The sequence below is a fragment of the Plectropomus leopardus genome, chromosome 9 (genome assembly GCF_026936395.1).
Source record: "Plectropomus leopardus strain MGB_pleo_1.0 chromosome 9, ASM2693639v1, whole genome shotgun sequence".
NCBI lineage: Eukaryota > Metazoa > Chordata > Actinopteri > Perciformes > Serranidae > Plectropomus > Plectropomus leopardus.
The window spans coordinates 22679925-22694682 of NC_142184.1; the positions used below are offsets into that span (position 1 = coordinate 22679925).

The window sequence follows — 14758 nt, forward strand, 5'->3', positions numbered from 1 at the left end:
GATGACATGCCACAAATGGCTGGGATTGGAGTCAAACCTAGGACATAACCTTCGTATATGGGGCGCCCGATTTACCAGGTGAGTTCCCCGCACCTACACATTTTGTCACAGATTAAGGCCCATGAATAGGCTATTTTCCCCAGACCTGAGGATTTTAAATTTTAAAGAGCTTATTCATGAGTTTATCAGTCAACCCACCTTTTCAAACCTTTTGCTAATAGTTGGATGCCACCAACAGAAGGTTTGATGAGGTGTGAAATAGGTTAACTTATATACTTAAATACTTAAGTATAACTTAAATAATTTTTTTCTTAAAAAAAATTGAAGTGGCTGTTTTTTCTTATCTTCTCACAGGTCAGTTGTTCAATACTCCATCGCCTTTTCTTAACCCTGAGTCACTTCCTCTTACATCCTCTTTTGTTTGTTCAATTAGAGCTTCCGTTTCTCTGTGTTACCTTCAGAGAACGTTTTTTTTCCCTCTGTCTTTCTTCACAACAGAAATTTTAACAGGTCATAGTAGATAAAGCACAGGTATTTTAATTAATGTTCTCAATCTCAAGCACTGAACTTTGACTGCAAAGATAACCTGAAATCAGTATTTATTAATTTTTAAATGTTTTTTTTATAATCAATCGATCAATCAATCAGACTGTATTTGTATATCACCTTTCATACAAACGGATTGTAACACAAAGTGCTTCACACAGTGAAAGTAACCCCCCCGCCCACACACACATACACACACGCATAAATAACAACGAGACCTTGTGATTAAATAAAGCATTGACGTACTCATTTAAACCAGAAATTGCAGAACTGAGGAAGCGCTAGCATAAGTGAGGAAACACCAGAAGCAGAATAAACCTATGAAGAAAATAAATAAAATAATATAAACAACAGGTAAATAAAGACTAAATGTGTAAAGATATAGATAAAATGATAATAATAATAAAACTGACAAGTTACAGTGCTCTCCATATTGTTCAAACAAGCTTTAGACACATTAGACTCCAGTATTCTCTGTGCTGTATCGCTCTACTCTGACTTTGTTTAAAATAATTAGTGCTGCCACCATGGTTTAAGAAGATCAAGAGGAAGTGAGATCTAAAGGCGGAGGGTGTCGGACAGATACTAAAGCTTGGGCTATTTAAAAATGGTCGACTTGACTGGAGTCTGCAGTCATAAAAGCAGCTCTGGGAGGATGTTCAGTGGCTCATTGGTGCTTTGAGCTAAATGCAGACATGTTTTCAATGATGATGTTAAAATGCTGATGTTTACCATTGTCACCATTTTAGGCTTAGCATGTTAGCATGCTAACGTGCTAATTAGCACTTAACATGAAGCTGAATGTCATCAGCTTTCAGGTGTCGGTCATAAACCAAAGTATTGGAAGAATTATAGTTTTGAAAAAAGGCTGTACAAAATCTGATGACCATTTGTCCTTTATTCATTTATTGAGATATTTTTGTAGTCCCTGGCCATCAGACCAATATTGTCATTGCTGGAGCCACACTGCCTGACTAAAAACACACCTCATTTGACACTTGATCCCTTAATCTCTCATTTTTGGAGAATGTTCCAGTTATTTAAGTCCCAGTAATCTGTGATACATTTCAGTATGGATTTAGCGATTCAACATCTGCGGATCAGCGCATCTGAAATTCTTAAATAGTCTAATTTTAGTTTTTAATACTGCTATTTTTTCTCTTCTTTGACCTCTCTTTTTGACACGATGGGATGTGCTCTTTCAAAATGAAATGTATTGACGGGACACTGCTGGACGGCTTTACCTGCTACCCTACAGACAGAACTTTCTGAGTAATGGGCAGTTTCTCATCCTTTGCTAGTTTCCTTTGTTGGCTTTCTCAAGGGTTCATGTTAGGTGCTATCATTTTCTCTCTTTACAGCACACTTCCTCTTTGTCAAATCTTTCAGAATTACATGTATTTACTGTTAGTATTGATGCTGTTATATCTCATTCTAAAACTAAACTATAATTCAAAGACCCCTGGGGTTGTCTCAGAAGTTGGATAGCTGTGTAAAACTCAATGAGTGAAAATCTGTTAGCTAGTAATCTTTTAATCGATTCTGACGATTGCTTGGATAAAGATGGATAACTAGCAGTCAGGTCGAGCTTCATTCAACTGAGGATAATTTTCAAGCCCTTCCTTTTCTATCCTGGTCAGACGAGAATCGCAGAGGGGTTAGCAAACAAGCTTATCCACTTTCTTCTGGGTCAAATATCAGTGTTTAATATCAGTTATCAATTTGTGGCTGAAATCTGCAGCCAGTTGGCTTAGCTTAGCATTTAGACTGAAAACAGATGGAAACAGCTAGCCTGGCTCTGTCAAAATCCACCCACCATCACCTCTAAAACTCACCAATAAATACTCTCTGTCTCATTTGTTAAATCCATACAAAAACTAACATGTAAAAATTATTTTTTGTGCATTTGTCATTCAATGTCATTGTGGGGAATGTAATAGGTACTTCTATAACAAATACTTTAAACAGGCTAAAAAAGCTGAAAATTACAAAAAAAACTTAAGTGTATATGTTGTACTCAAGTTTATCCCAAAGGCTTTACTGACCTGCATTGTCAAATACATGCCAAAAGAAGGCATTCCTACACAGCGACAGAATAAGTGTGATAATATACAAACAATTTTTTATGGAAAAGACAAACAACTTTTTTTCTTAGTAACTATAACTGATTACAATGATGTTTATTTTGAAGTTTTATTAGGTTACGTAAATCTGTTTAATGTAACTTGTTACTCCCCAGCACTGTCACCTTTATGATGTATTGTAATTGCATACTTCATTTTCTAGCATTGTGTTTGCCGTTTTATTTGTTTATCAAACCCCTTTTGTGTTCTTTCTGTTTTTTTAAATCAACAAATCTTTTTCTCAAGCATTTTCTTCAAAGTGACATTATTGTTATATTACATAACCCACCAAGTGAGTCAAGAAAGGAATAATGAAAAGACGAATACGCATTACAAAAAGAAAAGCAATTTTTTTTTTAAAGACGTGGCTACTTTTTGTTTTGTTTGTTAGGGCCAGAACAGCACCTTTCCAGGAAGTCAAGACCCTCTTCTCAGTCCCACCACAGCACTGCGGGTAAGACTGTAAACAGGTCACACATCTGAGTATCACATGACTAATAGTTTGTTTGCTTATTATCAGGGTAAATATATTGTCTTAAATATTTTTTTCCTGCACTGTTAAAGTGCTGGTAATGGCTTTATTGCTGTGTGTGAAATTAAAACAGCACAGTGAGGTTGTGTTATTTAGAAACTGTAGTTACACCGACAGTTTAATTTAAATCCCAGCAGCACAAATCATCTGAACTCTGTGACCCCTCTGCATACAGCACTATGGCTCCAGAGTTCCTATGAAAGCAGGTGGAGTTGATCCTTTTGTCAGACACAATGCACGAAAGGTTCAACTCTTGTTTACTGACAGGGTTTTATAGCTGAAAATAGTGCACCAGCTGATTGGTGGGAAGCAGGTTCGTACTTTCAGTCTGTAGCTCGGGCCAAAAGTTTCTCTTCTGTACAATCACTTCCTGTTTTCACCAGAACTACTAGACCACCAAGACTCAGAGCACACGAAGGATTAACACCTGCAAACCAAACTGACAAATATCATGTTTTTTATTTATGCGGTCTGGCCTGGATATGAAGACAAAGAGTGCTGTACTTTGTGTATCAAATAGCTGAGAGTGAATAGTTGTAATGTCATGCTTTTGATGTTGGCCCCTGCATTTCCCCCTTTTACGGTAGTACTACTGTGGTTTATGATCCACTTCCATGAGAGTGGTGACACTGCTCGCTATTTGCTGCAAAACTTAACTTGTCTCTGGTCTTATGGTTACCAGATGGAAATATAAAAATGGAAAGCAGGTGTCTGATTGAGGAGTTTCATTGTTATTTGAAATCTACAGATGAACAAATGGCTTAAAAGTAAATTATACTGTGGTTGGCTATAAGCGTCTGAATACTTTAACTCACAAAGTGCAGAGAAACAGTTTAATTATTCACAAAATGTTGTATTTATTTATTTTTATGAATTTACATTTAAGCACCCATAAACTCTTATCTTACACTTTTACTATATATATATATATATATATATATATATATATATATATATATATATATATATATATATATATATATATATATATGTCATAAATATGCAACCATCATAAAACAAAGAGAATATTTCCTCAATGTATATATGTATATGTATATGTGTGTGTGTGTGTGTGTGTGTGTGTGTGTGTGTATATATATATATATATATATATAATATATATATTAGGAAATATTCTCTCTGTTTTATGATGGCTGCTTATTCTTAAACGGACATTAACAATTTAACCTCCTTTTTAACAAACAGTCAACTTGAAGGGGGCTGGATTTTTCTAAAGTACCTGGAAATAAACTTAAAAGCCATCTGACTTACAAGAATTTTGAAAACCAGGAGACACCTTGGGTCTGCTTTGGCTGAATGCGCATTAGACTTGTAATGCCTTCTATGGCTTATTTGACAAATTTAATTTGATCACTATGAACGTTGTAGAGATTAAAGCGACAACATGGTTTAGTGCTGCAAAATACTGTTTTTATTTTAAATAATAAGCTCATTTATTTCTTGATTAATCGATTAGTCTATGTTATAAGTTACAATTTCAATATGTCCAAGGTGAATATTCAAATTACTTGTTTTGTCCGACCAACAGTCCAAATCCAGTGGAGGATTCAAACAATGTACATTTACTCTGGTACTGTTCTTGAAATTTGATGTGGTATGTTGTACTTAATTTGAGTCTTTCTTCTTGGTGCCACTTAACACTTCTATTCATCTGCATTTCAGAGGGAAATACTTTAGTTTCTACTCAGTTACATGTATTTATTTATCAGCTATTGGATACTGATATTGGATACAGATAAAGGTTTTAGAACTGAAACATCTGATGAGCTTTAAAATATAAATAAATAATAACATCTGTTTGTGAAATATCTATTTATCTAAAAACAAAGCTCTACCTAGACCACACAGCAGTAAATGCAACTTACACATGAATGTTTTAGTAATAATAATGCAAAAATGTAATATATAATAATATAACACATAACAGGGACTTGTTTTTTGCACTGAGTCCCTTTTCTTTGGATATTTTAAGTGCATTTTCCCCATAACACTTATGTTCTTTTACTAATATATTTTCAAAAAGTGACTTTTACTTATTATTATTATTATTATTATTATTATTATTATTATTATTATTATTATTATTATTCCTTCTATTTAAAAAAATTGACTACGGTAACATGGACATGACTAATCCATTTATGAGTCTTATCTTGGTTATGATCATATTCGGGACATAATGCGCATTCACATTACATGTATACGCGCAGTTTCTATTAGAGTATTCTGGCTAGCATATTCAGGTTTCTCATCAACAAAATATGCTATTTACATATTCCAACACATAAACAGAATAAAACAAATACCCAATCGTAAAGGGGTTATTCATGTCCGTGTAAACACATTTATTGTGGTAGGCTACTTTTACTCACAGGATCTGAAAGCCCAAAAGAAATCTTTTCAGGTAACAGTCTTATAAAGAGCAATATGAATCATTTGCTGAATTTGTGAGGAAACAAAATAATAATTAAAATGGATGACTAAAATAAATTTACAAAAATAAAATAAATGTTAAGTAAAGAGTTTTTGACAAAAATAGAAAAAAAAAAAAATAGATGCTGAAACTGGCAAATATTTGACATTTTTGCTCTGAAAAATTTACTGTAATGACAATTATTAAAATTGTTTCCAATTTACTTATTAATTTCAGTTAATAAGCTTGACTGAAACTTGACAGAAAATAAAGAAAAGAAGGAAAGAAAAACATCTAAGGGATGGAGGGCGGGAGTAAGAGAGAGTCATATCTACTTTCACTTCGCGCGAACTAAAGTTTTGTTGGACGGTCCCTTGGTCCGCAGGGAGCTGCAGAGGCAGAGCGCAGCCGCTCAGCGCATCAACATCACTGCATGAATGACGGCGCACTTGACCGACGCAGGGGAGCTCTCCGACGCTTCACACGAGCCGTGTGCGAGCGCTTCGTCCGTTTGAGCTGGATTTACAACACATCACCTCTCTACAACTTAACGGATACACCCGCAGCCGCCTGACCGAGACATGTCACCGTGATGTTACAGCCTCCATCATCGCTGGGAAAAAAAACAATGAAGAGATGACCGGCTTGTAGAGCTGACAGGCAAGTGTCTGCGCTAACAGGTTGGCAAGGCTTTCGCTATCATACATCTGTTGTACAAGTTTAACTCACACAGCAAAATGTCACGTTTTATATCGGACTCTAGTTGTATGTGCACCTGCTGATCTCTCTCCCATTGCTGATTTTAGAGACCTTTATAATGTGTTGAAATAATACTGTAAATTCATTATATTACATTTTGATATACAAGTCAGCATACATCTGGCACTAAGAAACAGGCAATGCAGCTCACGCAGTTCCTCTTAACGAAATCAGTAGTGTAGAATTACTTTATGGCGAACTATTGAAATTACGCTCAAGATACAGTGTTTACTGTCTGCACATTCAGTATGGTACATTTGCGGGAAGCAGGATATCACATTAAAAAATATCTGTATTTTTTGTAGTGTGTATGATTCAGTGGATTGGAGTTTCTTAGTAGTGTGTCTTTACCATATTTGACCCCCGAGCACCTTTTTTTACATTCAGTCTTTGAGGTTTAAAATGTATGTAATTGAACTGCCTTTAGTATACAGTTCAATTATGTACAGTTCAATGTATGTAACTGAACTGTATATTAAAGGGATTGATACAAACGGATAGCAGCACTCCAAAAACAAAAAGAATCCAAATGCTACTGCCTCTGTTTACCAGTTTGTATCTTATATCCACGTTTTTATATGTATTAAACATTGAAGAGATGGAGGAATGGTCAGGTGCAAACAAGTCCCATCAACTGCAGGATTCATATGGATGTCATACACACTCTGCATATGTTCTGATCCCAGAAACAACCCCGGACAGTTAGATGGTTCGGGGTTTTATAAACACTGCACAGTTACACGTGTTAATAGTGGACGTATTAACCCTGGCTGTGTGTTTCCTTTGTGTGGACGGCCGGCTTGTTTTCCAGTGTGCAGCAGAGGAGCTGACGGTAAATGAGAGGCCGTCACCATGCCCCCGGGGAAGTATGGGATGCAGGAGGAATGGGAGAAGGAGGGGGACCTGGAGATGGACTTCCTGCTGCCGACTGGGATCTTCCTCAAATTCCCTGTGTCTCCAAACGACACCATCAAAAGCATCAAAAAAGTACGTCCCCTCACATCCCCTTGTAATTCCTTATCAGCAGCTGCATTTAGAGATCAGAGATCTCTGACAGAAAAATTTTTTCGTCTAAAAATAATGTGTGATGTCATAATGCTTGTCAGAAGATAACACTGTATTTCTGGTGCAATGGAAAGACTGCAGCACAACATTGCAGCTCTGGTCTCCACTGTTTCCAAAATGTTATTTACAATATTTACTCAATACGCTTTTAAGCAAATTGGCTTAATATTTCCTTCAGACATTAAACTAATTAAAACATGACACAATCCGAACAATGCCCTTGTGTGCTTTTGATTCATCTTGAAGTTTTGATGCAACTGTTGGTGAAGGAGCCACAGCTTTCCTCCTTGGTATACACGGCCAGTTCTCTACTGAGGCGGATCTGCTGTTAAATGTGAATGTGCCAGTTTCTATGCCAACAGTTCTGCCACTTCAGGCTGTTTGATTTAGCTGTGTTAAGTAATGATACTCTTGGAAGCTGTTAAGATGATTAAGAGATTAAATGTCTTTCCTATTGGGGGGTTATTCACAAGGAATTTTAGAAAATGTTCAAAAACTGCCGGGGTAATTTTTTGTACAATCGGGTATCATTTGAGCAAATTAGAGAAATCAGAGTGGTGGCAAACATGATTTTCTTCAACATCACTTTAGTTGACAGTAGTTTTGAAAATAGTTAGGGCACTGGTCGAGGTATGGATAAAGTTTGTTTAACACGACCCCTCAAGCATAAATTTCACAGCCCCAAAGAACACACTGTACACTTCAGGTTATAAACGCCATGCTCTCAATATCATGTGTTGCTGGTGTCTCTTGTTTCAGATGGTTTGGAAAAATGCCAGAAGCGAAGCCCTGTTCAGCGCACTGGGTGATCCCGACGCATACGTCTTCACTTGCATCAACCAGACAGCTGAGAGGGAAGAACTGGAGGAAGAATCGAGGCGCATAAGCGACGTGCGGCCCTTCATGTGTGTTCTGAGGCTGGTGGCGAGGGAGGGCGACCGAGTGGAGAAACTCACTAACACCCAGATCAGCTTGTTAATTGGCAAAGGTCAGCAGCATCCTCCTCTGATAGAGCTGACATGCTATATAGAGGTTTTTGCTGGTTGTTGGGATTGTTGTACACTTACTAAGTGTAACATACATCTTCTAGCATGTTTTAAGTTCTCTGAATCACCGTCCACACCTCTGGAAATTTCATATTGAATTGCCATGTTGTTTCACTCTGACACTAATCAGTTAGTAGTTACTGACAATCACCGTCCCAGTCATACAGTGACACGTCCTCATCATGAGGGAAGCTTTGGTGGCGGCTGCTAGAGCATTTAGCGCTTTTCAAATTGATTGAATAAATATTTTGTTTTGAGAATTATTACTTTTGTAAGTTTACTGATGACAGCCTGTTCTGAGGTCTGGTCTCATGTCACTTCTCGCCATTTCTGTTGGAATTTTTTTCGTCACAATTTTTCAGGTTGTGGCAGATGAAGATGACAATCCTATTCTTAATCTTGCATGGCAGAGGTGTGGACTCACGTCACAGTTTTAATGAATATGGACAAAATTAAAAAAAGACCAGTGACTCTTGACTTGGCTTGGACTCAAGCGTTTTGACTTGAAAACACTTGATACCTTCCCCTAAGCTCAAAGATTTTAAAATACATCATTTATAAAGTGTGCCACTAATCAATTAAATAAGTCAACTAATGTTAATCCTTTTCATTCCCAGCATGTCAACATTTTATTCCCAAGATGATCGAACAGAAATCTGACTCTAGCTCTAGTCTGCTATTTCAAGAGTTAGTTTTGTTGTCTGTTCCTAGTGTACAGACTGAGCGGGGAGAGAAAGCTTTTATGTTCTTGCTTCCCACTCTTGGAACAGCCTTCGGAAAGATTTCAAACTAAGAGAACTGCCTGATTTTAAAGCCCCCTCATAAGCCCAGGTGTATGAATCGTGTTGGTACTTGACATTTCTAGATGTTACTGAGTATTCTCTGATTTTTTTATTATGGTTATTGTTGTTTGTAACATTTTTATGCTGCTGTCTTGGCCTGGTCTCCTTTGAAAAAGAGATTATTGATTTAAACGGGACTTACCTGGTTAAATATAAATGTAAAAAAAAAGATGATGCACTTTGTTTGAACCAAAAAAAAATGTATCCAATCAAGTTGCAGCAAGAGCCATGAAGAACTGATGTTACGTTACTGAGCACCAGTTAGAAAAAACTATACTAAAGATAATTTTATTCACGCACTTTAATTGCGTTTTACTTAAAAGGAATTGCGATGTTGCGATGCTGGTCGAAAATTACAGAGAGCAAATTTATAAAGCATTTGTGATTTTTGCAAGTGTCATATATTATTACTCTGTTGTTTAAGTGGCATTTCATTTGGTCAGTGACGTGTTTAGGACTCAAAAATCACACGGGACTTGGGACCACACTTCGGACTTCAATGCAAAGTCTTGAGACTTATTTGTAACTTGCAAAACAATGACTGAGTCCTACCTCTGTTGCACAGAAAAGTCTGAATAGCAACAGCACAATTATTGGATGAAAATGAGGATGTGACCATGATTCAGAGTGCGGGACTACGTGGATAGTTTGGAGCTGCAAGCCGAGTAGTCCCAGAGACGAATCCCATTGACTAACTGAAAACCTTAATTATGGGCACAACTAAATTACCACTAATTTGGAGCCACTAGCAAAGTTAGCAAACTAGCACTTAAATAACAAAGTTAAAAAAAATAAATTCTGTCTTAGTTTGCTTTACATTTGTGGTTCATAATCTTGGGAGGGAAAAAGGTACTGGCTAGCTGTGAGTAAGCTAACTTGTAGCTAACTTGAAAATGGAGCTTATTCTCTTTTGTCATCTTCACGAAGCTTCAGTTCAGTCAGTCGGAAAAGATTACCACAGTTTTTTGAGCAGTTAGTAAAGTTAGCAAAATAAATTGTATGGACAAGAAGGTATGAAAAAAGCTTTCATTTCTATCTTTGAAGGTCAACAAGTTAGAGAGGTTTGAACTAATGTAGCTAACTGAAAATGCAGTGCAGCTACGCTTACTTATAATAATTCCATTTACCATTTCCAGTGACATATTTAACTTTCTATACACAAACTAAATGTTTGTGTATAGAAATCTTTCACAACTAGCAGAGTGTTTCTCTCACTGTACAATACTTGTTTTTTGTGATGATTTCATTGTGATTTTTCCAGGTCTGCATGAGTTTGAGGCCCAGAAGAACCACGAGGTGAATGAGTTTCGGACGAAGATGCGTACGTTTTGTGAAGAAAAGGCTCAGGAGCGGCAGATGTTACCATGGCAGCAGTGGTTGGAATACAGCTTTCCGTGCGAGCTGGAGCCATGCTGCTCTCTGCAGCAGAGTGGTAGCATGAAGTCAAAAAACACCAAGAAGATTTTCATCAATGTCAAGTTTGAGGCTTGTGATGTGAGTTGATCTTTATGACTTTTCATGAGTCATATTTGCAAAGGGTGTTGGGACAAATCAGAGGATGATTTCAGGTAAATGTGAGCAGCTTTGGAAATCCCGCTCCCACACTACAAAACATCACCCGGGAGCAACATCCACCGTCATGAAAGCTACATTTTGTGTGATTTTTGATGAGCCTGGCGCCTATATTTGCATCAATGTCTCTCTTTCAGGAGAGCTTCATGCTGCAGCAGGACCCTCAGGACCCCCCAGTGGTTCTGATGAAGAGCGCCCTGAAGAAGAAGGCCACCGTCTTTCGCTCAGTACGCCAGGAGCCTGAGGACTACACCTTACAGGTCAATGGGAGGTGGGAGTTCATCTATGGGAAACATCCTTTGTGCCAGTTCAAAGTGAGTGACTGCAGCAGCAGTGTTTTTGAGTTTTTCTGTGTTTTAATCATATTTTATTTTCTCCCTGTTCTCATTCAAACTTATGCCGTTTTTTTGCGGATGTTTGGTTTTTGATTATGTCAAACGGCCATCAGTATAATGAGTAAAAAAGCTCAGTTTTCTCATTAATTCATAAAATCTTTCTCCACTTTGTTTCAGAGGCTCCCACATGCCTCAAGGAAAACATTAGTCTAGATGTTATGCCTTTTTTTCGGTTCTTTCACTAAAGATGGGAGTCAGTACTTGATACCTTTATCGTATCAACTGAAATGACCCAGTACTAAGTAGAAGGGGAATTTCTCCAATCAAATGATACCTGTGTTTGATCATTTTTTACCTAGATCTAGAAAAACGAAAGACTATTCGTATGGTTTTGCTCTTAGCCAAAAACCACAATCGTTCTTCGATTGAATGTAACAAATGATTGCGTCTTAGCCGCAGCAGCTATAACCAGTACAGTCTGCTGTGTGATGAAGTAGAGTGCGATGTGACTGTCTGTACAATTATTTAATAAATACTCTAATAATTTGAACACTCAAAATATTATTGTGTAATAATCAGTGGCTGATGGTATTTTATGTAACTGAATGCCTGTGTTCACTTGATGGGAATCAAATGAAGTAGAACAAAAAAAGCCATCAAATGAAGTGCTCTACTGGTTTTGATGTCAATTTAAGGACATTAGTATTGTAATTTTTAAACGATACCCAGCCCTACTTTTTGCCGTACGATTGTGACTTGATAAGCAATCAGTCAGCTTGACGAGCTGATACTTTTAGAGGACCCAACTGGGCCATATTTTTGTGATTTACATAACTGTTAAATACTCAGTATGTTGGACATTTTCAACTGTCGTCCTTCTGATTGATGTTTTTAAATAATCTGACTTTAGATTTGTGTAAAATTTAGTAATAATCATCATGTAGTTTTTGCTTTTTAAAGCGTCTCATAGTAAGCGGGTGAATACTTGTGCAATCAAACTGGTTAATTGTGCTGGATTTTGATACATTTATAGCGATTTTATTCATTTTCACCCCAAAGAGCACTTTTCTGTTGATCTGTGTCAAAATGCCAAATTATTACAAACACTTTGTATCGTCACAAGAGCTGTTATTTTCTCAGAGGACGTGGGTGATTTTCTTTTATGCCCTGTGCGGTTGGTCCATAATATCTGAAATGATTGTCAGATCAGGAGTGGGGTGAGTCAAGGTTTTGGTGGCAGGAGACTCCACTGTTGACTTTGAAACTCCAGCTACCTGCAGGGGTGACTCATATCTGTCTAGCAGCCCTGCAGAAAGGAACTGCATCCATCCACACATAATGAGATTTCGGTTGCATTAACCTACAGCAAATGAACAGCCTCCAGGAGTTAACCAGCGCTATCAGAACACTGGGAAATATCTGTGGGTGAGCTGACTGATGGTTGTACCAGTAAACAAATCTTCTGTCCCCTTCTGTCTCTCTTTATCTCCCAGTACATATTCTTGTGTTTGAGAAATGGCCAAAACCCTCACCTCACCATGGTGCACCACACCACCATCAGCAAATATCAGGAGGAGCAGGGCAGAATGTGCAGCCAGGCATACAAGAGTCGCTCCTTGTCCAGACCTCCTCCGCTGCCCCTGAAGAAGGTAAGAGGTCAGCTGACGGCTGTCATCTTTCATTAACAGAGCTGTGACTCTTTTTTTCTCTGTCCTCATCACAGTCGTTCCTCAACCGGACTGTGGACTTTGGCACACTTTGAAACATGCAGTGCAATACAATTGTTGATAATTTACACCTGTGCTTGCATTTACTGTAGTTTCACATAGAGCATCTAATACTGTCCCTGAACTGCACTGAAAAAATGAAAGCTGTTCTGCTTTTTTAAGCTTTTATCTTTGAAATCTTGAAATATGAGTGCTAAAGAACAATGACATTACATGTTTTTAACACTTAATCAAAGTACTTTTGTCAGTTTTTTCCAGGTTTCGAAGTTGGTTCCTCTTTTTCACTTTTAAGAAGTGTACGTTGTTGTGTTTCCATCTTCTGATGTGTTGCCAAACAGGACATTGTAGCAACAGTCTCTTGATTTTAGACTTCAGCCATTGCTACAAATGCTGTTTTAAATTGGATAAAGTGAACGTTTTTTGCTATAACATAGTATGATGTAAATGTATGCACAATGTAACGGCTTCAGAATAACGACATCATAAGTGCTAAGAGTGGTTCCCTGTAAGCGTCACTGTCACTGCAGTCCTATCTGTCATAGAGTACAATCTCCCAGGCAAATGAAGGCTCAATTTACGGCACGAAGGAAATGCTATTGCGCAACCAGAGAAGGAAGAAGATAGCGCTTTTGTTTGTAGCGATAGTTCCAGTTACTAGAGAGTACCAGTGAAAGTTATTTGCAGTTACTATCCCCAGTAGTGGAAATAGTGGGCATTGAAACAAACAGAGTGTCTGTGAAAACTGAGATCTGTTGTAAGGCTCTGAGGAACACAAAAAGCAATCCGGCTGTCTGTGCGACAACAGCGTTAACAATGATGATACCGCTTGAAACAGGCTGTTCTCATGCACTGCACATTTTCCTATAAAAAGCCATGATCCATAATTCGTACATATCCCACTTAATGATGAGTTAGTAATTCGTGCATAACCCATGTATTTTTGAAGGCTGAAATCATGTAAGAAAAGAAGGAGAGTACAGAAAAAAGAGGTCTTGAGCGGCGGATGGGTCACAAATTTGCAAATCATAGGATAGCAAGGAATGACCTGCCCTTCTCTCCCTCTGATTGGCTCGTGCTCGTTGCCTTCATTGGCATGTTTTTGTCATCTTAGGAAATGCAAATTTGCAGGTGAGTCACAAAATACAAGACTTTACCCTAAGATCAGTGTTCAGAATTGTGGGAACTCCAAGTAAACTTAACCACATTAACTTTACTTCCCCAAACCTGATCTCTTAAACTGAACATCATTTACATAACTCTACGTTGAAGACATAGCAACACTCGCAGGTCGCTAATTCATAGGAAATCATGTGAACTCTTGTGTGTGCATTTTGGTAGGATATCTTAAGATAAGATGATACTTTATTGTCCATTCTCACAGACATTTGACGTGCATCGTCAAGCTCTGAACAATCAACAAAATGACATAAAAACAAAAAAATATCTGTAAGGTCGCCCTCCAGCAGTCATCAAAAAGACTATACAATAAGCAACCTTAGTTGTCTTTTTCCACTTAATTTAAAGAATGGAAGTGAAAAATTAACATTTCCCCTCCTCTGACTCCTTCTTACAGCAGAATACGTCCTCTCTGTGGTCCATCAATGAGCCTTTCTACATTCACCTGCTGCAGGGCAGCCGAGTCAATGCAGACGAAGGAATGAAGGTTGGTGTGGTTTTGCGTGGGTTTGACACTCAATGAAATGTGGCAGTCACTTGTTTACCAATATCTCAATTTCAGTTGTAGAAACAGCGAGGTTGACATGTAAATGACAGGGGG

General features: G+C 37.7%; 1 protein-coding gene and 1 long non-coding RNA gene across 3 annotated transcripts in view; both read left to right on the forward strand.

Annotated features, from left to right (window-relative positions):
- LOC148188740 (uncharacterized) lies at nt 1-6209 on the forward strand. Its single transcript, XR_015777524.1, has 3 exons — nt 1-78; nt 3061-3123; nt 6021-6209. It is a non-coding gene; the product is annotated as an uncharacterized LOC148188740 (long non-coding RNA).
- pik3cd (phosphatidylinositol-4,5-bisphosphate 3-kinase, catalytic subunit delta) overlaps nt 6044-14758 on the forward strand; it is a 24991-nt gene continuing 16276 nt past the window's right edge. The window contains exons 1-7 of one of the 2 annotated variants that reach the window (XM_042491959.2): nt 6044-6295; nt 7206-7381; nt 8219-8447; nt 10609-10841; nt 11057-11233; nt 12748-12903; nt 14558-14644. In XM_042491959.2, coding sequence (XP_042347893.2) covers nt 7247-7381; nt 8219-8447; nt 10609-10841; nt 11057-11233; nt 12748-12903; nt 14558-14644 — 1017 coding nt within the window. In that variant the 5' untranslated portion in view covers nt 6044-6295; nt 7206-7246. Of the gene's footprint in view, nt 6296-7205; nt 7382-8218; nt 8448-10608; nt 10842-11056; nt 11234-12747; nt 12904-14554; nt 14645-14758 lie in introns of both variants that reach the window. The other variant, XM_042491956.2, reaches the window with a different exon arrangement.